The 24,940-nt window shown below is 37.7% G+C and overlaps 1 protein-coding gene across 3 annotated transcripts in view; it reads left to right on the forward strand.

Annotated features, from left to right (window-relative positions):
* The window catches only part of ARL5B (ARF like GTPase 5B), a 30,254-nt gene extending 7,704 nt beyond the window's left edge, over positions 1-22,550 (forward strand). For all 3 annotated transcript variants that reach the window (XM_078450379.2, XM_060659229.3, XM_060659228.3), the window contains exons 2-6: positions 7,471-7,531; positions 9,109-9,256; positions 12,135-12,218; positions 14,607-14,758; positions 16,126-22,550. In XM_078450379.2, coding sequence (XP_078306505.1) covers positions 9,113-9,256; positions 12,135-12,218; positions 14,607-14,758; positions 16,126-16,174 — 429 coding nt within the window. In that variant the 5' untranslated portion in view covers positions 7,471-7,531; positions 9,109-9,112 and the 3' untranslated portion in view covers positions 16,175-22,550. The remainder of the gene's footprint in view (positions 1-7,470; positions 7,532-9,108; positions 9,257-12,134; positions 12,219-14,606; positions 14,759-16,125) is intronic.
* The last annotated feature ends 2,390 nt before the right edge of the window (positions 22,551-24,940 follow it).

Genomic DNA, 24,940 nt, shown 5'->3' on the forward strand with positions numbered 1-24,940 from the left:
TTGCTATAAACAGTCACATATTCCTCAATATTTTAAGAAAGGGTAAAATTTCCTCTTATATTTACTTACATTGCTATTTTTGATGTTTTGAATTTCTGTCTAGTATAATTTCCCTCCAAATTCCAGGATTTCAGCATTTTTTTGTTGTGTAGCTATGCTGGTGATGAATTCTTAGTTTTCTTTTATCTGAAAGTGTCTATTTTGCCTTCATTCTTGGAGTATATTGTTACTGAATATAGCATCTTAGGTCAATATTTTTTTTCTCCCTTTAGTGCTTCAAAGTTGTCATTCCATTGTCTTCAGGCCTCCATTTTTTTTCCTGTGACAGCCAACATTCATATATTAACTTCCCTATCTAGTCTGTCATCTTCTCTTGCCACCTTCAGGATTCTTCCTTTATCTTTGGTTTTTAGCAGATTGACCATGACATACGTAGCTTTGCTTTTCTTTGTATTTACCCTGTTTGCGTTTTGCTGAGCTTCTTGAATTTGTAAATGTTTGAATATTTTTATACTTACCCAGTTCACTTGTATTTCTCAAATACGGTTGTTTCCCCAAATTGCCCAACATAACCCATTACTAAGTTATAGAGTCCATTTAGTGAGGATCAGCATTTAAAAAAGAAATGAACAGGGGCATCTACCGGGCTAGAGCATCAAGCCCCACATTGGGCATGGAGCCTACTTAAAAAACGAAAAAATAAGTAAATAAAGGAATGATATTCTACAATAGAAACTATCACAGTGTATCTCAGTAAAGGTACCATTTTGGGAAACTTTTATTTCAGTTGTGTGCATCCTGGGTCATCAGGCAAAATGTATTTAACTGTGGTCATTGTCCTACAAGTTTGAAAACCGTGCATTGTCTCTGCCCCTTAACATTTGCCTTCCCAGGCGCCTGGGTGCCTCAGTCGGTTAAACATCTGACTTTAGCTCAGGTCCTGATCTCACCACTGGGTTTGTGAATTCGAGCCCTGCATCGGGCTCTCTGCTGCCAGCGTGAAGCCTGGTTAGGATCCTGTGTCCTCTCTCTCTGCCCCTCCCCCACTCACTCACTGTCTCTTAAAAATAAAATAAAACCATTAAAAAAAATTTGCCTTCCAGAGTTTAACCTTCCCCTGGGCAACATTTGAATTCTCTAGAAAACTGTAGAAGTTAAAATCAACTTCAATATTTCCTTGTCGAAGCCTTTCTTCTATTGCCTTTGTGTAGCAAGTTGGAATCTTTGGGCTTAGGCCTTTCACTGTGGTCTGTGATGGTAGAGTGTTCTACCTATTAGACTCTTTGATGTCTTTCCTTTTTATCTGTATTTAATCCCCTTATCTACCAGAAGAGTATTTTTCTTCTATCCAGTAAGCTGTTCTTATTTATTATTTTGTAAGACTCAATTTTGTCATAAAGATGGGGAGGCATCACACTGGGAGACCATTAGCCAAACTTCCCAGCATGTTATTTAGCCTAAGGCTCAGTTTTCTCTTCAGTAAAAGGAATACCACCACTTTCTTATGGAATGATGGTGAGGATTAACTTCCACAATGCCCAGAAAACAGTCATACCGACACTCTGTAATATTCCTTTTTACTGTTGACATTTATTTCCTCGGCTGAGAGTTGGATTCTAGATCTCACTTATCCTTGGGAATATTACCGTAGGATTCTTCACACTCTGTAATATTCCTTTTTACTGTTGACATTTATTTCCTCGGCTGAGAGTTGGATTCTAGATCTCACTTATCCTTGGGAATATTACCGTAGGATTCTTCGGTATCTGTTGCTTTGTACTGATGATGGTGTATTGTAAGTGCTTATTTACATATCTGCCTTTAAGATTTTTGAGGGTAGAGAGCTTGCCTTGTTAGTCTTAAATGTTACAGTCATGCATAAAATGAACTCAATAAATGTTGAATTGTTGCCTCATCAGATTTATGTAGCTGCTCTTGACGAAATTTAGGCATCCAGGAAGACGGATACTGTGGGGGAGTGGGAGAGACTGAAGAATTTGGAAGGGGAATTAATGCTTTATAGCAAAAAGAGTGGGGCAGCAAATGCTGACTCTTACCAGTGTTTACTAGAACACATTACTTAAACTCATAGGACCTTAATTTCTTTTTTTTCTTTAATGTTTACTTATTTCTGAGACAGAGCATGAGTGGGGAAGGGGCAGAGAGAGAGAGGGAGACACAGAATCCGAAGCAGGCCCCAGGCTCTGAGTGGTCAGCACAGAGTCCAACGCAGGGCTCCAACTCAAGCCTCCAACTCACGGCTCCAACTCACAGACTGTGAGATCATGACCTGAGGCAAAGTCTGTCGCTCAAGTGACTGAGCCACCTAGGCTCCCCTATAGGACCTTAATTTCTTATCTAGAACATCAGCAAGATGGCCCAGGTCAATAGTTAACATATGTTTTTGGAGACCTTGGTTCCTCAGAAATGCCTTTATAGGTGGCACATTTGTAGGTGAAGAGGTGGGAGAGAAGGAATAAATCTCAAATTCTGCAGTCTGTTCCAAGCTATAATGTTTTATGATTCTATAACCAGTATAATATAAGACAGAGTTAGTTTATATGATGTTTCCTTTTTTTTTTTTTCCCCAAGAGCAGACTTCCTTGGGTGCTCATCATTGCTGTGCAGGCCTTCAGGCCTCAGTTGGTGACATCCTATCTTCTGACTTTTTAATACCTACCCCTTGCAACCATTCAAACTCATTTTCTGTATATGCGATACCCGAAATTTGCTGAATCACCAAATTTGGGATGGAGTATTTTTCCTTGTTTAGTTGCGAAGTTGTTTACATACTCTGTGTTCGTTTAAGGCTCTTGTTAAGTGACAGTGTTGGTGCAGGTATGTATCTAGAAGGTAGCGATCCCTATTTCATGATATCTTTTGGGCTTTCTTGTATTTTAAAAACACAAGTCGATCATTTTATCACACGAATTTCTTTGATATTTCCTCCACTTATTTTTTTGAAGTTTCTTTTTCCATGATTTTTCTTTTTAGCCATCTTTTACCTGTGTTTGTCTATAAGCAAGCACTCTTAATTTTGTTTTGAAACCTCATTCTGTGTAGGCTTTATGTCTTTATGCCCTGCTTACAAAATAGTATGCGCCAGCTTTTAAGGAGATCCAAATACCATAGCCAAGAGTGCAGAGAAACTTTTGTGCAAACACTTGATGAAAATTAAACAAAAGCTGTACAATTGGACCTTCATTTAGGGTAAATAAACATGCTTTGTGTTGACTCTGGACAGCCATGGATTCCTAAGTAGAACTGGAAATGCTCTCCTCTCAGCCCTCTATTCTGGGAAGAGGTGCAGCCTGGTGTCCTGGAAGAGATTTCTAGTAAAATGTGGTGTCAGGGTAACTGTCTCATGGTGTGCAGGCACATTTCAACATTTGGATTCATTGTAGCTCTGATACTTAGGGTGATGTTTTAACCCAGACTTATTTGGCTGTCCAAGAAAGTGTGTAAGTTGCACCCACTCTGTCCCCAACACGCACATTTCTGGCCCCAAACAGGGGCAGCTCCTTCTCTGTGATAATATACTGATTTTAATAACACTACTGAAAAACAATAAAGAGGGTAAACTTCTGATTACATTTGCAAAAATCATTCTAAGTAAAGAATGTAGTATTATCTGTGTTCATAGTTTTCCCTGTTTGAGGTTAAATGAGAATCGATTACGTCTCTGTCTGTCTAAACTAAATACTTCATTTTCATGGAGAGTAGTTGGGCTTAAAAGAATATACAGTTTACATATCCACGTTGAGGATCAGTTGAAATTATAAAAGCACACAGTTGTATGGTTTTCTCCTCACAACTTGAGACATTTCAATTCTGGTGAATCAGAAATCCCCACTCCTGGCTCCGCAAGTAAAAGTGATGTTAAGTGTCTGACATTCATCTGATTGGCAGCAACTCAAAATCTGACTGTTAGGATAGATTCTTTCCCCACTTCACCGAGACTGAACTGAACTAGAATGATACATTTTGAAAGTTTTTTTTTTTTTTTTAATCTATTAGGTAAACAACAAAAATTATTGGGTGATATAGTACAAACTTACAAGCATCATTTTTAGTATCTGCTTTAGTTAACTGTGATAGGTGAAGGAAATCATTTTACCATGACTGCAGGAAATCACTAATAGTTACATAATTTAGCTGATATTTTTGTTCCTGTACATAAAACAAGGTCTGTATGTTGGCTGTTGATTACACGCAGCTGAAAAGCAGTACAGAACAAGTACCTTAAGCCATGTTTTTTTAACGTCAAGTGGTATCAGATGATTTATACTTTATTAATCTAGACACCACTTATGGACATTTAGAGCAGCATATGAATTTCCTTTCCTGCTGACAGTAAAGGTAGGTGCCGTCCGTGTTCTTCTTGAATAGGTAAAAGCTTGACTCACTAGCATTTGTGAGCTCAGGCCCTTGGTCATTGGCATACTCAAGTAGCAGCAAAGTACAATGGAGGCCTTTGAAGATGGGAGGAAGAATTACAGTTATGCCGCAGAGTACAAACAGCTTTTATTTTGTACTTGGCTTTTTAGTAAATGCCCGTTGAACTTGATTTCCCTCTTACTGTACAGATGATGTTCAAGAGGTGCTTTTTCAAAGAAAAGATTTAAAATGCACTCTGTTGGGGCTCCTGTGTGGCTCAGTGGGTTAAGTGTCTGACTTAGGCTCACATCATATCTTGGCGGTTCGTGAGTTTGAGCCCCGCATCAGGCTCTCTGCAGTCAGCGCACTGCCCCCAACGAGCCTCTGTCTCCCTCTCTCTCTGCCCCTCCCCTGCTTTCACTCAGTTTCTCAAAAATAAACATTAAAAAAGTTCAATACAATACATTCTTGGGGTGCCTGGGTGGCTCAGCCAGTTAAGTGTCCAACTTTGGCTCAGGTTTGTGGGTTTGAGCCCTTCGTCAGGCTCTGAGCTGACAGCTGGGAGCCTGGAGCCTGCTTCAGATTCTGTCTATCTCTCTCTCTGCCCTTCTCCCACTCGTGCTGTCTCTCTCTCTCTCTCTCTCTCTTTCTCTCTCAAAAATAAACATTAAAAAAATTAACAAAAATAAAATATACTACACTTATTTCATGCTTTTATTGTTTATTTTTGTTATTTCATACTTTAAAAAAATATTTAGCTCTTTCCCATTGATGATGTTTTGTTAGAATGTAGACTCAGGTTGCACCAGAAGGTAGGCCTCAGTTTAAGTGAAGGATTGATGTAATACCTTTATTATAAGACCGAGGTGAAATTGTTTTGTCTTAATTGCTAGAATTCCCTATTACTGAGGGGAAAAGGAATCTGAAAAAGACCTGAAGTTAATCACTCAGTTGAAACTGTCATAAAACTCATGTTCTCTTCACCTTCAGAGTTCGTCACCTCTGACTTAGTTCAAATTGGGGCCAGTCTTTCAGAATGATGCATTATGAGGGCAGGGCGCCTGGTGGCTCAGTCATTAAGCATCGGACTCTTGATTTCACCTCAGGTCATGATCTCACAATTCGTGCTTGGGATTCTCTCTCTCCCTCTCTCTCTGCCCCTCTGCTCTTATTTAAATAAATAAGAGCTTGGGATTCTCTCTCTCCCTCTTTCTCTTATTTAAATAAACTTTAAAAAATGATGCATTATTTATGACTTTTCCTGTCGCACGCCTTCAATACTCTGATCATCATCATACAAAATGTGAAGCGAGGGCAGGGCTGTTTGAAAATGGCCCCGGGTGTTGGTTCAGTTTAGTGGCCTCAACAGTGAACCACGTGGTACTACCTTCTGTTTTCCTTTCCCAGCAGAAGTGTCCACGCCCAAGTTTAGCTTACTTCCAGACTACTGGCTTCCTTCTCACTCCCGCAGGGACCCTTTGGTCTCCAGATGCTGGGCAGGTGGTTTCCAGCTGTCCCCAAAATTTAGAATGCTTGTTCCTCCACTGAAAGAGGGTTCTCATTCTTGGACTGTAAAGGGAGAAAAATAAAGATTGGCTCCTTTAAAAATTAGGGGATATGAACCAAAGAGAGTCAAATGAGGACAATTATAGTGAGTTATAATAAGCGAACAAGTTCTGTTCTTTTTTGCGTTTTACAAAGCAGTTTCTGCCATAGTGAGAAAAGCCCTTCGAGAGAACCATGTCCTTAGTCCTGTGGTATTACAGGCAGTACAGACAGTGTTCAGGTCGTTAAAGACGCATAAAGATTCATAGTTTGTCACCTAAGAACTTGTCTGTGAACAATGGCCTCTCTTTTTGACTGATGCAGTATAAACACTCTCGAGTAGGAATACGAGCTGATGTCTGATGTATAATCCGAGTTTTTATATTATCACAGGTTAACAAGGGGAGCAGGGTTCTGATAGGAAATATGTCAAATCGTTGGCTACAAATAAATCGATTGTGTTGTGGTTCTTACGAAGGTTCCCTGGTAGCTTTTTAAGCCTTCTGCCCTGGGGAAGAGAGGTATCTTTAATATGTTCTGTAAAATCTAGAAAAGATGACTCGGAAGTGTCTTCTCTGCGTTCAAAAGAGGTTTCAGAGTATGTACCACTTAACAGAATGATTAGATGGGCCTTAAAATCTATCAGTGAAACAAAGGTGCCAGAGGGAGAAGACTCAAGAGGTTTTTGTTGCATGAGGAGCAGAAACAGTATCTACTCAGAAGAGTTGTAAAATCCAGATTGAAAAAGCCTTGAGAACTAAGCAATTGCTTATTTATCTTTAAATTAATGGAAGGAGGGGCACCTGGGTGGCTCAGTCGTTTAAGGGGCTGAGTGTCCAGCCCTTGATTTCCGCTCGGGTCGTGATCTCACGGTCTATGGGTTCAAGTCCCACGCCCAGCGCCACACTAACAGTGTGGAGCCTGCTTGGGATTCCCTCTCTGCCCCTCTCCTCTTGCGTGTGCACGTGCACGCTCTGTCTCTTTCTCTCAAAATAAATAAACTTCGGAAAAGAAATAAGATGACGGAAAGAATGAGAAACTGATGGAGAGAATACGTGTGTCCTGTTGGTGACAGGGAAACCTTTTCATTTTTGTGTTTTAAATTGGATTTCTTCGTGAAAGGAAGAAACCGCATGTAGGTGGGAAAACTTCCAGGTGTAAAAACAACTTGCTAAAAAGCTGATTTGATTAGCAGAGGTGACAAGCAGGTGTGGAAAACAATTTTTTTAAACTTAGGTTGTACGTCGTAGTGCCTTGTCAGGATCAGAATTTGTGTTATTCCCCCCACACCGCTTCTCTTGAACTTCCCTCTAAACCCGGATCTCACATTCTAAGTTTATAAGACAGCCAGGTGGAGAACATCATACTAGATGGCCTCCCTTAACGTAGGTAACCTTGACATCGTGAAGCTCTGTTTACTCTGTGTTTTAACAATCCAGTAATAAGAATCCGACGAATGATCCTCATTAGAAAGCTAACTAATAATCATTGTTGCAAGCATGTAATTGTAGTAGTGTTAAATGTTTCTGGTTTGTTTTCTTTTTGTAGAACACAAAGTAATTATAGTGGGACTGGATAATGCAGGGAAAACCACCATTCTTTACCAATTGTAAGTATAGTTATTTATTTAAACAGTCTTCATTATTTAAGTTACCAGAACCAATTTTGTGTAATTAATAAGATACCATTGTAATATCCCGCAAAAAACTAAGCGTAATGGTTTTGTATTTTACCGAGCACAAAATTTGTTTCAAAAGTGAATAAAAGGGCTGTATGTTTGGTACAGCCTTCACAAACCCTCGTCTTTTTCTGGCCTTGAAAGAAAGACTTAATATTAAACTAAAATAAATAAAGCATCCATCATAGTGCTGCAGTGAGGTGATAAAGTACATTTCACTTCATTCTTCCCACACTGCGGTTCATACAAGGAGACCAGTATCTCTAGGAAGCTCATTGCTACTCTCTTGACTAATAGCTCTGAATTGTTTCAACTTAGGCAGACTTGTCAAATCAAAAGGAATGAAGATCACCCCTGAAAGTCCTGCTTTTGTCACTCGCAGCCAGGAAAGGCTGGAGGCTTCCAGAGAGATACATTAATACTTGAAGGAAGTTTTAACAGCCTGTCAGTCCACTTGTCAGATCAGAGTAGCTCCCATCATCCTTTCAGGATTAATGAAATGATCCATGTTAAACAGTGGAAATGGATCTATGTCCCAAGCCTTTTAACAAGTAGTTGTAAGATACGGTGCTCGATTGTGTGGCTCTTGTCTCTTTCCACCTCATCCTAAGTCTGTCACCTGACAGCTGTCTGGAAACACTTCACTTAAGCAGTGCCTAATGTGTTTTTCGGCTCCTTTGCTAAAAAGCTGCTAACTTGTGGCTTGTTGTTTTACAGTAGAATGACTACTTGTTTTACTTTAAAACATTCATCCGATATCAATTATGTATTTTAATGCGACTCTGCCTTTAAACATCAAATGTAAACATTTCAGAAACCTGTCAGTTATTGAAATAATTTTCCACATAGCTTCAAAAACATGTAAGACCCAAGAGACAGTTGGAGACTTCTTTCAACACAGTAGCAGCGTATTATAGGCAAATACATATTTGTTGAATGAGTGAATTAATGTGTCTTAATGCATAATTATGATAAATGTGGTATGAGCCTTAGTATTCTAAATATATTTACAGTTAATTTTAATTAAAATTTTCATTTGCCTGTAGCCTTATCTTTTTAAGGCTGTGGTTTAGGTTAATAGGCCTGAACTAATTTTTATGGCTGACCCAAGTCTCAATTTTCTCACGTGGACAGGCTTCAGAATTATACACAGCCTGCTATTCAGTGGTTGCTACTTTGCGAGCGTTGATGTCACATTCACCTAGAAACTTGCTCTTTCGGGAAAGGGCCCTGGTTCTGCTCCGATAACAAGGGCATGGTGGTTTGGAATTTTGGCCACAGGAATACAAACTCACACCACAGTGTTTCCATCTCTCCAGATCAAGCCTTTAGTTTATTCCATTAAGAGGAAAAAAAAAAAAAAAGTCTTCCTTCAAGGCTTGTTCTTTGTCTAGGTGTTTGCATTAAATGTCCTCCCTGGTTCTAGTTTTGGTGCTGTCGTTGGTGGGATAAAACTTCCCTCCGGTTCTCAAGATTTACAAAAGATTTGTTATGGTGTCTTTCAACAGCTTAATGAATGAAGTGGTTCACACATCTCCAACCATAGGAAGCAATGTTGAAGAAATAGTTGTGAAGAACACGCATTTTCTTATGTGGGATATTGGTGGTCAAGAATCACTGAGGTCGTCCTGGAACACGTATTACTCAAACACAGAGGTATACTGAGCCAATTTCTGCATGTTAATAACAAGGACCACAGAGTCAACCCAGAAAATAGATAGGCAGTCCCCACGAGGCATGTTGGCAGTTGCTTTCCAATAAGATCCTTTTCGGTAAGGAATTTGAGGTTTTCAAATACCAGAGGGAAGGCAAGTAGAAAGACTAATGCCCACTGTTGGTTGCACACCCGCTGCAGGGCGGACTGTATCCGGATAGTTCTCCTCCCAGTGCTCCTGTCAGGTCTCTGCTGTTGGAGAAGGTGGAGACCGGGATCAGTTAGATAACCTGTCCCAAGATCTCACAGCTGAGAGAGGCTCTGGTTAGGGAGGAATAAAATATTTTAGGCGTAATTGAATACAAGATTTTCAAATAACACGAATTGAGCATTCAAAATTTTGGTGAGATTATATTTTAGTTAAAAAAACAAATGGTTTTGCAGCACCCGCCCCCAACTTCTCTGTCACTTATTTCGCTACTTTACTGCTTCCGAGCCAACCCAGGAAACAGTCTGGACTACCTTCTATTTCTGTGTTTATTTCTTGTTAAGCAGGTTTTTTTAAAACCATGCAGTGCTATCGAGACAGATTTATCTTTGAGTATACTGATGTACAATTGAATCCGTAATTTCTCTTTATAGACAGGGACGTCTGACCAATTATTTTTTCCTAAAATGAAGCCTATTAAAAATTGAGTGGCTTTTTTGAAGGGTGTGTGCAGAGGAGGTGGGGAGAGGCAAGGAATTTTTGGTGAATAAGTTTCCTTTTTAAATAAACATATATTCCTCTAGATTTATACTGCGATAGCATATGTACCTATGCATATATATTCCAGTGCAATTTGTGATTGGTCCAACCAAAATGGCACATCCTAGGTCTTTAACGGTTGTAGTAGCACTTAACTTTTCTTATTTGAAGCGGGGGGATAGGTCGGTAAGCAAATACGGTTCAAGGTTAGCTTAATGTATACTTCTATAGTAAAATATTCTGCAACTAAAAATGTTAGAAAGAGAGAAACAACCTTTTACCATATGGCTACAGTTGCCCCTTGAATAATGCCAGTGTTAGGGACACTGACCCATGGTGTGGCCAAAAATCCACATATACCTGGACTCCTCAGAAACTTTACTAATAACCTACTGTTGAGCAGAAGCCTTACAGATAACAAAAAGAGTGGATTAACACACCCTTTGTATGTTGTATGTATTATATGCTGTATTCTTACAATAAAGTAAGCTAGAGAAAAGAATGTTATTAAAAAATCATAAGCAGAAAATACATGTACAGTCCTGTACAGTTAAAGAATCACATTTAAGGGGATCTGCTCAGCTCAAACCCATGTTGTTCAAGGGTCACCTGTATTTAAGCAGCATAGCTCTTGGTGCCCTGTCAAAGCTCACAGTTAACTGCAGTTGTGTGGGAGAGGAGCCGTTACTTTTGATGAAGAGGTTAGAGTTGATTCTAGCTGATCCATGTATATTGATAACCTTACAAGAGGGTAGTGTTTGAAGTTGCAGAAACTCTAGAAGACTCCGCATGGATCCAGAAAGACATATGTTATTAATGACACCGTTTGCATGAAATGTTTTTTATAATAAGCTATTTTTCTTATTTAATTTTTTTCTTCCAAATTTGTATGTAAGGTCTGGTTAGTTAACAGAGTGTAATACTGGTTTCAGGAGCAGAATTTTAATAAACCATTTCTATAAGAATTCACAATTACTACAAGAACCTATGGCCTTTATCACAGCACACCAGCACGGCACCTAGCATTTGCAATCTTAGATTCTATGTCACGGGCCTGCCCATGTGACGTTTCCCCCATGGCCTTCTTCACCATTGTCGTCCTCTTAACTTCTTCTCCGTAAGGAGTCCTCCAAAAGCCCAGTGTCTCCGTTATAAGACAAGGAGTTCAGCTGCCGATGAATTCCTGCCACCTTCCTCTCATTAAGTTCCCTATGTTCTGTCCATGCGAACTTGCCATGTTTCTTACCTTTATTCCTTCCATTTTCTTCCTTGCCCTTCACGGTTTCTAGGCAGATTTCTCCACTTGTCTCTTTGCCTAATGTTAAGGTCATCTGAACAATCTGGTTTCACCCTCCCCCTCTCCATTTATTCTGAGCCAGTCTATTAAAACCTTTAGCATCGCTTAATCTCACTTTTTAACTTTCTTCTTCTAAGATTCGATTAGGGGCCCTTTCACACTGTATCTTATTTTTCTTACCAAAGATGCTTTTATTTCTAATGTGTAAGACCCCACGTTTTTCATATACACCTTTACCAACAGTTTTCTCCAGCTGTCTTTGCTTGCTGCTCTTTAATTTCACCTACACCCACTCTAGCGTGTTAACCCCTAAGTGGGTATGTTTCCGTGTAGCACATTTTTTCTGGGGCTCTTACTGTTGGCATTGCTATGTAAAAATGTCTTGTTCATTAGTCTGTGTGTGTGTGTGTGTTTTTCTCTTTTTCTTTCAGACTAACTTGTGTGTCCCTAGTAGGCAGAAAACTGTCTCAAACATAAATAACTACTGATTGCTTAAGTCAGCGGTATAGAGTTTTAGTGGAAGTTATTTAAGTTACTGTGACTTTCTTTTTAAAAACTATTTTTTATTATTTGCATTTAAAATAAATCCTAGTGTTACAGCGTATTGTGTATTCAAATATCACCTTTTTAAAATAAACTCGGGCATAGTTTTTCTTTGTTGAAATGATGAGTTCTTTTCTGAACATGTGGATTTTACAGTACAATACAAACTCTTCATGAAAAAGACCATTTTAAAGTAATGATGACGTCATGAAAATATTCTGTCACTTGAGAGTAGTTTTGCAGAAAACTTCAACATTCCATTCAATTTTCTTTCTTTTTAATTGTCTTCTAGTTCATCATTCTCGTGGTTGATAGCATTGACAGGGAACGACTAGCGATTACAAAAGAAGAGTTATACAGAATGTTGGCTCACGAGGTAAATTTTGAAAGCAAACGTAAACAGTGGAGTAAGGTATCTGTGTGCTGGTTTTGCTTTTTTACAAAGATGATATGCTTTGCTGTGGGTTATTTCATCATTAGCAAAATGTTGTGTTTTGATGGACGTCTTGAAGTCAAAAAGTTTCATTATGTTTTCAGACTTGAAAACAACTCAGCACATTAATTTGTAGCCTATTATTGTTATTGATAAGATTTTTCAAGGTTAAAACTATTCATTCATGTCTTAAAGAGTCCAATAAATTGAAGCAAGAAAGAGGGAAAACTTGAGTGTTTTTTTCCAAGAGTTTATAATCACTGAAAATTCTTTAGTGAATAATCTGAGACCACTTGATTCTAACAATTTAAGATAGACCAAAAAACTTAGGTAATAAAACACATCCATCCACCTACCATCCAATATAAGATACTAAATATCTTATGAGACCCCCCCCTCCGAATCTCATTTCCTTCCTTTCTCTCAAAGAGTCCTAAAAGAATTATATTATCCTAAAAGGAGTGAGAATCAATCCCATGTATATTTTTATATTTTCCCTACATTTTTATTTGTCAGTTGTATAAAATACTGTATTTCATTGTTCATAAAATCTTTTTTAAAAATGTTTATTTTTGAGAGAGAAAGAATGCACATGGGCACAGGAGAGGCAGAGAGAGAGGGAGACAGAGGATCTCAAGAAAGCTCAACACAGAGACAGACACGGGGCTTGGACCCACGAACTGCCAGATCATGACCTGACACTCAGGCAACTGAGCCACCCAAGCGCCTCATCATTGTTCATAAAATCTTATATATACATACGTATACATATATATACATACGTATACATACGTATATATATATGTATACGTATGTATATGTATGTATATATACGTATGTATGTATATATATGTATATGTATATATATATACACACACACGTATATATGTGTGTGTATATATATATACATATACTTATATATATATATATATACATATACTTACATATATATATACATATACTTATATATATATATATATATACATATACTTATTTATATATATATATATAAGTATATGTATATATATATATATATATATGTAACTCCGTTTGGGGGGTTTTGTGCACAGCATTGTGATTATCCACATCAGCACATACGGCATTGGTTTCATTCCTTTCAACAGCTATGTAGTATTATTTTGTATGAATCTATCACAGTTGATCTGTCCTTCTATTAATGAACATTAGATTATTTCTAATATTTTGATAATATGAACAGTTCTGCAGTGAGCATAAATGAATGTGGTTACCTTATACCAGTAGTCATGAGCATTGCCCAGCCTTTCACCTTCTGCGCTCTTCTTTAAATTTGGAGAAATTCTTGGGGCGCCTGGGGGGCTCAGTCAGTTAAGTGTCCAACTCTTGGTTTCGTCTCAGGTCATCATCTCATGGTTTGTGAGTTTGAGCCCCATATGGGGCTCTGTGCTGGTAACACGGGGCCTACTTGGGATTCTTTCTCTCTGCCCCTCCTGTGTGTGCGTGCATGTGTGCTCACCTGCTTGTCCTCTCTCTCTCTCTCTCTCTCTCTCTCTCTCAAAACAAATAAATAAACTTTAAAAATAAATTTGGAGAGATTCTGTACTGTTTGGCAACATATTACCGTATTTGCCTATTAGAATATTGCTTATATAGTTTTTTTTGTTGTTGTTTTTTACATTTATTTATTTTTGAGAGATACAGACAGAGCACTAGTCGGGGAGGGATAGAGAGAGAGGGAGACACAGAATCTGAAGCAGGCTCCAGGCTCTAAGCTATCATCAGCACAGAGCCCGACGCGGGGCTTGAACTCACAAATCGTGAGGTCATGACCTGAGCCGAAGTCAACCGCTTACCTGACTGGGCCACCCACGCACCCCTGCTCGTATAGTTTTAAATCAATGTTTAAGATGCATGTTTATTTTACTTTTAGTCTGACCCCTTTGGCCCAACAATATAAAAATAATTTTTGATGATCTAGCTTATGTTATTTAGCCTATCTTTGTTAGAGCGAATCATTAAATCACTATTGAGAAAATTTATTTTCATCTCGATACAATTTCCATTTATTCGTTTGTTTATTTAATTGAGGTTTTATTTTTTAAGTAAGTTCTACTTCTGGTGTGGGGCTTGAACTCATGGCCCTGAGATCAAGAGTCGCATGCTTTACTCACTCAGCCAGCCAGGTGCCCCTCAATAAAATTTTTAAGTTAAATATTACTGCCTAATCAATCATTTTAAAGTAGAGGGATTTCATTATAACTGTCCAGTTGGACATATTTGACCTTCCTGCTTCATTAGTTTAATTCGAATTGTGCTATTTCATGTTTTAGAAATATTTCATATTGATTGCAGGATTTACGGAAAGCCGCAGTCCTGATCTTTGCAAATAAACAGGATATGAAAGGGTGTATGACAGCAGCTGAAATCTCTAAATACCTCACCCTTAGTTCAATTAAGGATCATCCATGGCACATTCAGTCCTGCTGTGCTTTAACAGGAGAAGGGTAAGTGCTAAACAACATGGGGGGAGGTATGACTTCTGTCAGATTTCTGTTTTTTAAGGCAGTTGTTTCTTCTTTGATGCTGTTTTGGGTTTTTGTTTTTGTTTTTTGGGTTTGTTGTTGTTGTGCTTAAAGATAGTTTTTGTATTTCAATTTTATAAGGTAAAAATAATTTTAGTCGGTTACTGTTGTTAAATTACACTTTAGCAAAGTTACTGACGCATGTTTTGTAACTTTTAATATAAACAGAATATTTTAGCATAAAATGTCAATAACAAACTTTTGAATTAAGTTTTCACAATCCAGATTTTCGGTGGATATTCATTTCTTGTATCATTTACTAACTGGGCGGCGGAGGTGGGGGACTGTAGTGTTGCCTGAATTAAAGAGGAAGCTTCAAAGAAATTTCACATTTCAGTAAAGGCATAATTAAACCTGAACTTTCAGCTTTCCACAAGAGTACATCTCCTTTATTATTCGGAGTCCTTTGGTGGGACATACTTCAAGAGACCAAACATTTAAGGGGCGCCTGGGTGGCTTGGTTGGTTAAGCGTCCGACTTCGGCTCAGGTCATGATCTCACGGTCCGTGAGTTCGAGCCCCCGGGTGGGACTCTGTGCTGACAGCTCAGAGCCTGGAGCCTGTTTCAGATTCTGTGTCTCCCTCTCTCTCTGACCCTCCCCTGTTCATTCTCTGTCTCTCTCTGTCTCAAAAATAAATAAATGTTAAAAAAATAAAAATAAAAAAAAAAGAGACCAAACATTTAAGACAAATGCTTATGATGGTGTATTCTTCTCTCCTCAAAACTTGAGTTTGGATAGAGTAGGCCAAAGAGAACCCAGTGTGCCACCCATGAATTATCCCATTCATTTCCAGGAATTTATTTATCCTCCAACCAACCTGACCTTCTTAGTTATGCTCATATTAGAAATCGCTTGTAATATAATAGCTGTGTAATATAATAGACTGTTTTGACCTATACTTTTAAGACTGAGCTGTAAGCATTCCATTCTTTAGAATTTAGGAGGGCAGGGCAAAGTTCCTGTTGCCTTTCTATAGTGGTTTCAGTTTTAATCTTACAGGGGGATGAGGAGTATTTGCAATCTTGATGGCAAAACTGCCAGAGCTGTTATCTTCAAGATGAGACTGAAGCAATTTCCCAGTTACTCAACTGATTAACATCATTTTTTCTAAGTGAATCTTCCACTTAAAGATTCCGCTTCGTACGGTGTTACCTCCATCTTGTCACTTACGTGTATAAATAATTATCGTAGTACCAACAGTTGGGGAAGACTTAAAAATAATAAGTGTGCTTCCAATTAGAAAGTTGAAATATTTTCATTTTGAAAATACTTCTCTCCTTTGTTTCAGGTTATGCCAAGGTCTAGAGTGGATGACCTCCCGGATTGGTGTGAGATAACTTTTTGCCTGAAAAGAGACTGCTCTATTTATTCTGTGACATGAACATTTTCCTAGTACCTTTGGCTGCTAAGGCAGCAGCATGTTTAATTTATAACAACACAAACCTCTATGAGCAACACTTGAATCAAGTGCAGCTGAACTGGAACATAAAAGATTTTTTCTTAACTTTTTTTTAATGCACTAATCTTCAGTTGGATGAACATAACGTATAACGGTGTTTTCGGCAACATAATTCTTCTGACTGCTGATTCTGATTATTCAATAACTGCCTTGTAAGAAATGTTTGTCATATGTTTAATGTTTTCTGAAGTATTGTGATAACTTTAATGACCAATTTCTTTCATTTCTTGACCACCTCCTTTCCCTACCAGACAATTCCTGGTTTCACAAAGTAGTAGTGGAAATCATCAGGCACTGCTTGCAAAACTAACCAGCACTAAATATTTGCTCCCTCTTTAAACCACTTCTCTTTTGGACAGAACTTATTATAGAGAAAGGAATCAGCCTCGAAGATATATCTGTAAGGAAAATTAACCATCATGAGAACTGCCTTCACAGAAGTTAATTTCACCCAATTATTACAAGTCATGGAATAATTTTAAGTTACGATTAGCATGGAAATTAAGTAGGCTATTTATCTAAAAGAATTAAATTTACTTTTCTGCCTCCAACACGAGATTAGTTTTTGGCTAAAATCTAATCAAGGAAAAATACTTGAAAGCCCAACTTTGATGGTTAATATTTTAGAGGAATCTGATACTTCAAAAATGTCACGCATTATTCAACACGTACATTAATTATCACAAGTTACTAAAGCATACCAGCACTGATATCAAAACAAGACACTTGGAATATATCTCTTACTATCAGTGATAAACAAGTGTATTATCAGCAGAAACTTCAACTACTGCATCTGCAAGGGAGAGTGCATCTGCTTGGGGCAGTAGCCAAAGCAGAAGTATAAACATTTCCTTTCTTAAAATTTGAAATTGCGTGTGGATTTTGAATAGTGTTTCTACCACCAGCATTGTATTACTTAGAAAGCCATACGGCTTTCCGTAAGTCCATCTGAGGTTATAGTGTGATAGGCTTGAAATACTTGCCACCTCTCTTGTTAGTTACCCCTCGTGTTCTAAAACTTTGGTGAATTACAGGAAACTGCTGAATCTAATCCTAGCTTTCAGAGCATGCCATGAGACCCAACGTCAACACTAACATAAGTTAAAAAGTAGGAAGGGAAAGAGTCCTAATCTATCAGAAGTTCATTGCATATCATTAAAAAGCTTTCCAAGGCAGTGGTCTAATATGAACAGTAATCTAGGGCATACTTAAGAGGGAGGACAAGTATTCTAATTTTGATCCCCTATTTCACGTGTGGGATTTTGCGATAATGAAAGGGATAAATTGCATCCCTAGAGAATAATACTTCCTTTTTGCAGTATTTTTTTTCATGTGGGTCAAAAATAGGATTCAGTGTTGATACGAATATCTAAATACCTATTCAAAAATGGTATTTTAATTTTAATAGTTTTTATTGTAAATTGGTTTTAATTTTGCTCTGTTTTCAGGTATACTTGATCTGTTATATTTAGTCTAATTTAGTTGAATGAATGTGGTAACATTTTCTATTTAGTGGTAGCACACCCTAGAACTGAAAAATGGCCAGAGGAAGGCTTTCTGGACTTTGGGAACTAGTGGTTTATTAACCTTGTTTTGAACCTTTTTCTTAGTGACTCTATACTGGGTAGAGGATAAATGTTGATTTTAATAAAATCCATAATCCTAGAACATGAGAGGAAAGCAAACATAAATCAATACGGATGCTTTGCAGTATATGTTTGGGGGCAGGAGGAAGTACAAAGATACAATTTACCTGAAGCACACTTTGCCAGAATACCTATCTTGGTTCTAGAGTTTAGCCATAAATTCTGAGGATAATTCTCTTAACTCCATCCTGAGAAAACACATTTAATAGTCCTGTATCTATTCTTCTTATGAAATTTATCTTCTTATATCTAATAGGATTGGCTGGCTCAATTTTCTTCTATCAAATTACACGGTTTTGGTGTTTTTTTTTGTTTTGTTTTGTTTTGTATTACCACATCAGCATTATATTGAAAGTGTTTTTAATAGTTGATTGTATTTTGTCAAACATCTAGTATAGATTCAAGTTTGCTATTTAATTTTTTAAAACACAGTTTATTTTCTTTTCTAAATTTTTTAAAAAAGCATTTTGTTAGTTTTGAATCAGAAATGGTTATGTTAGCTGTGTTGAAAATGAAATCAACATCCCACTAGTTTCTGTGGCAATGACTGGGAAAAGTTCAAATAGGAAATTCATGTAAGACTTTTTAAAAGTGTTTTATAGGTTCTCGTTAGATATTTCCTGTTACAGTAATATGAAAACTGATTATCCTTTACTCCAAGAGAATGTTTTGACCCAAGAACTTATCTAATGCTAAAGCATTGATTCTGACATTCTTTGTAAATCAACTGTAAGATACTGTCTGATGAAAAATGTAAATTTGTGATTCGTGCCTTTATTCACACTTTGAGATGAGTTCTCAGTTTTGTACTCTACCTGTTCTTTAGAATGCAGATTAGCAGCTAATTAATTTGACAATGACATAAACTCGAGATTCACTCTCCCTGCCACCCCTTCAGTTGCCTGGCAAAGTTTCTAGTAAGTAGTGGAAAGCAAAGGACCCACCCACATTACTTTCAGGAGAATATTCTATATTCTGTTTTTATTTTGAGGATAAAGAAACAGAAGTTTAACAGATCTTTTCAGTATTTTATTAGAACTAAAATGTAACTGCTACCCAAGCATGGATTTCTCTTCATTTTGAACATGTCACATTCTTATTTAAACACATGGCTTTCATCGCAGCCCATTTGGGAACTCTTAGAATTAACCGGCCCTTTTATATGGGAATATACTACATAATATGTATTGTTAGTGTAATTTAATTCTTTCAGATCTGAAATGACATATTATCTGTTGGAAAACTAATGATTAAATACATAATTTCTGCTTTTACATTCTGTGTTAGTATGCTTAAAGGTAAAATTTTATTCTATATTCATTAGAGGAAAGATAATAAATCCAAGCTCTGTTGTTAAAAATAATTTTTAAATGGGCACTACCCCTCTAGCCATAGTCATTCTGATTAAGCACAAAGTAACTTTTATTTTCTGGAGCATAAGAGAAATTATTTTCCTATGGAAACAGTGAGTGATACAGGCAGTGCTGTAAACAATATTCTCTGAAGAGTTATGGAAAGTCAACAAAAGCAAAGAAATTTAAAGAAAACAATAAATCTTTATATTTTTAAAAATCTTTTTGGTGTAGTATCCTAGAACAAATTCTAAATGGAATTGTTTGTGACTAGCACTCTTAATTCTTAACTACGTAACATAAAACTGTATCAGTAGAAAAATGTACTGGTATTATGCCTGTAGATGGGTAAGTTCCTTTGACATTTATCTTTGAAGAGCAACTTCATGAGTCTAACTTTTCATCTATGGCTTTGGATCCAAAATATTTCATATCCAGTGCAATTCTAAAGGATCTTTTATATTTTGCTGGCATAAAGTCACTTTGAGATTCAGTCTGATGAGTTGGATCTAGTAGAATATTGTGTTGGCTGTCTAAAGAAGTGGTTTTGAATCTGAATTTGGCCCTTGTGTGTCTCGTGACTTTAGACAGTTACTGTTCATGCTCTTTCTATTTTTTCCCCCCCACAATGAGGAACTTAAGCCCACTAAAAAAACTCCACCATATAAAGTCCTGAATCCTTAAACACTATATTAAAGTTGAAAAACCAAAAAAAAAAAAAAAAAAAAAACTAGGAAAGGACCTGAAATATGAAATTAAATTCACTTCTATCTATGGTTGGATTCCCACCTCATTATCATTTAGTTTATGAATACAATCAAATAAAACAAAGTAGCAACTAGTCACTGCCGCTCAGCTTCACTAAGCTAATGACAGTGCAGAAGAGAAAATAGGCCATATTGCCAAGGAAATGATTTTAAGCTGCTGATAAAACACCAGTGTGTGTTTAAAATACTCTCTTTTGGAGAATACCTGGCTTTCCCGGCTTTTACTAATTAGAAGTGGTTAGTTTGTTCAGAGTTTATTGGCTTTCGATGCCACCCCAAACTCCAATTCTGTTGGACTTTCCAGTATTGAAAGGATAGTGCAGTCAGGCGGTCAATATTTTACAGACATCTGTATAAATCTGAGAGTAGTTTATATTCAAGGTTAGTTCCTTCAGTAATGTCTGTCTCATCCTTATTTATTTAGTATTACTGTGAAGACTGTAAATCCAAGTCAGCTTTCCAAAATATTTTTTTTAGGAGTTCCAGGTGGCCAAAATTAAATCGAGAAGGTCAAAACAAAAAAAATTTTTTTTTCCAACTTCTCCATTTTAAACTAGAAGAAGTACAGTGTTCAAGAGATCCAAAATCAGATACCAAATCATGCAGATGATTTGGTAAAATGTTTGGGAAAAGTTAACTTGGAGGTATCGAGTCATACCTAGAAACGAAGGTCAAAACAGTTGATAGTGAAGATAAACATGAGGTAGAAAAGTCTTCAAAAGGATATTAAGTAATAGAAAATGTGGATGAAAACAGTGAATTTCCCTCGTTAAGGCACTTAAAATTACTAGAAAGAAAGCACAGTCTTTTACTCTAGAACTAGATCTCTTACTTTTAAAGTGGCCATAGGACCAAAGACTGATGAGATTTTTTAGAATTTGTTCGTGTTTTCAAGTCACATCTTTTTTATTTTTCCTTAAATGGTAATCTGCACGGTATCCTAGAAATGGGGGAATAAAAACACTGTGCTGTGCCTATCTTTTGAAATAGATAACAAAGTTCTAGAAGAATGGAAATGTTCTCCTGCACAAACTTTGTAATATTTTAATTAAAAAATTACCTCATTTTTCAATCCATAAGGTGCTTTGCTCAAGCTTGTGGGATGCCTCACCCATCAATACCCCCTTCACCCAAACTGTATTTGAAATATGCAAAGTTCACAATGAAGGGGTAGCATTCCTTGGAGGTTTTGTTTTGTTTTATTCTTACTTGCCGCCAGCAGGGTTAACACGGTTTTGCAGATTCATTAAAGCTCACAGGCCAGTGCTCAGCCAGTACTTGGTTTCATTAAAATCAAGGGCAAGGACAACCCTAAAATTTGATCGATTATATACTGTGACTCTGTTTCCACCGGTGTTGGGGAGATATCAAATGACTATCATTTATTTGCGTATTTTGGCCCTATTCACTTGAGGCGATTGTCATTTTAATCCGCTTATATTTTCCCTCAGGAAGTTCAGGGAGTCAACAAGCCTCTTATTTTATTCTCTTGGAGTAAACTGTTCAGTCTAGCTATGAAAGTTTTGATTTAAAAAGAAAAGTGTAGCTGCTATTTCATTAAAAGTGTGAAATAAAATGATGGTTATGATTTTTTCCAATTATGTAATAGTTTTAAATTTTACCCTATTTATTGCACAGAGCATGGTTAAAAAAAAAAAAACAAAAACAAAAGCAATTACAACCTTGTTCCTGTATTTCTCCTACTCAGAATATAATGATTATAATCACACATTGCCATCTTAACATAAATTGGTGCTTTAGAGCATGAAAGAGGAAACAGCAGGCCCTGTCTAATACACTTTTTGCCTCAGAATATAAAACTACTTTAAAGTATATTTATATTTATGTTCCCTTCTTAAGATTTCAGTACAAACTGTTACCCATCAAGCTTCAGGCTTTCTACAAAAGCTGTAACAATATCGGAACTAATCAGCTTGGTCCAACAGGCGGTGTTACTGTTGACAAAAGTCTGAATTGGATCTCTCTGTGGGTCCCACCTTATTGCATAGAGGGCAAAAAAAGAATGTCTTTGACACCACAAACCGTGCTTCTTAATCCCAACCAAGCAACTGAAGTATGTGCTGTCGGTCTAATGTATAGCATCAATAAAATTCAAAGAGCAAACCAATTACTTAATGCATTCACACCATCACTTCTTGCAAATGGTTCAAAGCATGTTCTACTAATGGTGGGGCTGTTTAAAGACACGTTTTAACTTTTTTAATAGCTTCATGACTGTTGTAAAATGCTTCTTTGTATATGTTCAGTTTAGGTTGCTTGGTACTCATGATTTTTTTTATTTCTGCAATTATACTGAGTTGCTTGCATGCCTACTCACCCAAGTAAAAAGGATGCTGTTTGCTCTGGAATGTTCATCTTTCAGACAGGTTTTTGGCTCATTTGCAATCATGGTGCAATACAGTGTAACGTTCATTTGTTTTCCGTCAACAGTTTTATTTTTGTCATAATAAATAATTACTTTTCCAATATGTCACGAACCCGGTGGTTTCCTTTAAAGATGACAATCTGTTTGAACAGTCTTTTTGTTGCGAGGGAGAGAAACCCACCTAAGATAATGAAGCAAGGAATTTGTTATAAGGCTGAGAGGTCAGGTTGTGGGTGCTCATGGAACCCAAGGTCAAGGACACAACTGGGTTTTTGAATAGGTTAGGACCAGAGACCCAGGGACCCTGAAGAGAAACCAGAGTCCTTTATCCTCTCCATCTCTTCTTTCTCACTTGTCTCCTAGGCAGTCCACGTGGCGGAAAATGCCCGAATCAAATTGCGCCTGTAGTTCAATCTTTGTCCAAGGGAGAAGTCAGATGGTCGTTAGGTTCTTAGTTACGTTGTCAGAAGCCGCCCTCCATGCTTCTGAGTCAAAATAGAACGTGAAGACAGGGTTTGGGATAAAGAGGAGCCATAGCTTTATTGCTTTCTGGGCGAAGGAGGCTGCAGCAGGCTAAGACCTTCCAAAACTGCCAGCCCAGGCGCTGAGGAATTTCACAGAGAAATACAGGAACCAGCCGGTTTCAGCAGGAGTCCGGAACTTGGCTGCCAGCCTTGTAGGTCAGGTGTGCGGGGTGATACGGGGTTCCTCAAACAAGAGGCTAAGAAAGGAAGGGGTGGTGGGCGGAGGAGGGGAGAAAGGTCACTTAGTTGAAAAATCGAGCCTAGCTGAAGCCTTAATGCAGCCATTTGTATTTTTGTTCCAGTTTATGCTTTTAGTGGGTTTCGGATGGTTCACTTCCCTGCATTGGGTCAGTTTCTCCTTCTGGTCCGAACAACTGTGGCTTGGGGGAAGGTAACACTTAACAGAGACGGGGAATCCCTGAGCTGTTTTAAGGCAGTCCAAGTGGGTGTGTAAGGGTATAAGAGGAAATCTATTTGGTCTTTGTACCGTGGTCCGGAGACAAAACTTCTCAGCCCCTCGGAATTTCCTGAATGGTTAGAGTGTCTTTTTTTCATTCAGAAGAAGGCTCCTTTGAGCTTATGTTAATGACTCATTATTATGATGATGTTTATTATTATTATTATTATTATTATTATTATTATTATTATGTTAGTGACTCAGCGTGGACCCCTAGATAGGCTGAGTGTAGCTGGTCCAGAGGAAGACCAAATGAATAGAAGGTTGAAACTTGTCTACCCATCAGCCTCTGGGAAGGGAAGCTGATGCTGCTGATGAAACTGGGAAAACTGGAACAAGATTGATAAGCTTCCTGGTTAGTGAACACATCCACATGCCCGGATGGTGGTACACCCGTTTTATGGGGACTTTCAGACCTTGCCGTATATACCTCTTCATCTGGCTCTTCTGTATCCTTTATAGTAAACTGGTAAATATAAGTAACTTGAGTTCTGTGAGCCACTCTAGCAAATTAATCAAACCCAAGAAAGGGATTTCGGGAACCTCCCCTCTATAGCCAGAGACACAAATGACAATCTGGACTTGGCATCTGAAGTGGGGAGGGAGGGGAAAGTACAGTTTTGTGAGAGTGAGGCTTTAGTCTATGGGATCTGACCCTATCTCCAAGTGGATAGTATCAGAATTGAGCTACGTTGTAAGACACCCAATCAACATCTGCTAAGAATCGGAGAATTGCTTGGTGATGTTGCAAAAACACATTGGAATGTGTACTCCACTGTGAGGTGTAATTGGAATCTTCCACACATTGTATGTTCTTTAAATTGTGTTCTTATAAAAAAAAAAATTGAGATGTAATCTAATATTGGTAGGACCATACATCTTCATTATATTCACTAATTAGGTTCCTGAAGGGTAGTGGCTTAACACCCTCCTTTTTTTCATAGTCCTCTTTGAGAATGCGATGAAAGATATCCACACTGAAAAATTACACCTGCATACTCATGTGAAACGTTGGGATCTGGGAATGAACAGTCAAGACTTCTCGAGGCGTCTTTGGTGCAAAAATGGTGGTTTTATTAAAGCACAGGGACAGGACCCATGGGTGGAAAGAGCTGCACTGGGTTTGTGAGAAGTGACTGATTACATACTTTCAAGTTGGAAGGGGGTTAGGGATAGCATAAGTCTCTAAGGAATTTGGAAACAAGGTTTTCAGGACCTTGAGAGGCTAGCTGTTAGGATAAGGTCACTACTGTCTAGTAAACCCTTAGTCACCAGAACTTTTGTTGTATGTCAGTGGGCCATAAGTTTGGAGGATGATTACTAACATATAGCTTGGGGGGCAGGTAGAGAGAGATAAAGGAAGTTTCCAAAGAAATGAATATATATATATATATATATATATATATATATATATATATATATATATATATATCAGGCTAATGTCAAGCCAAGGTTGCCTTTTGCCTTTAGCAAAGTATTCACATTGAAACCGCTGAGTTCCTAGAGGAAGGT

Source organism: Panthera onca, chromosome B4 (genome assembly GCF_046562875.1).
Source record: "Panthera onca isolate mPanOnc1 chromosome B4, mPanOnc1 haplotype 2, whole genome shotgun sequence".
In the NCBI taxonomy this organism is placed as follows: domain Eukaryota; kingdom Metazoa; phylum Chordata; class Mammalia; order Carnivora; family Felidae; genus Panthera; species Panthera onca.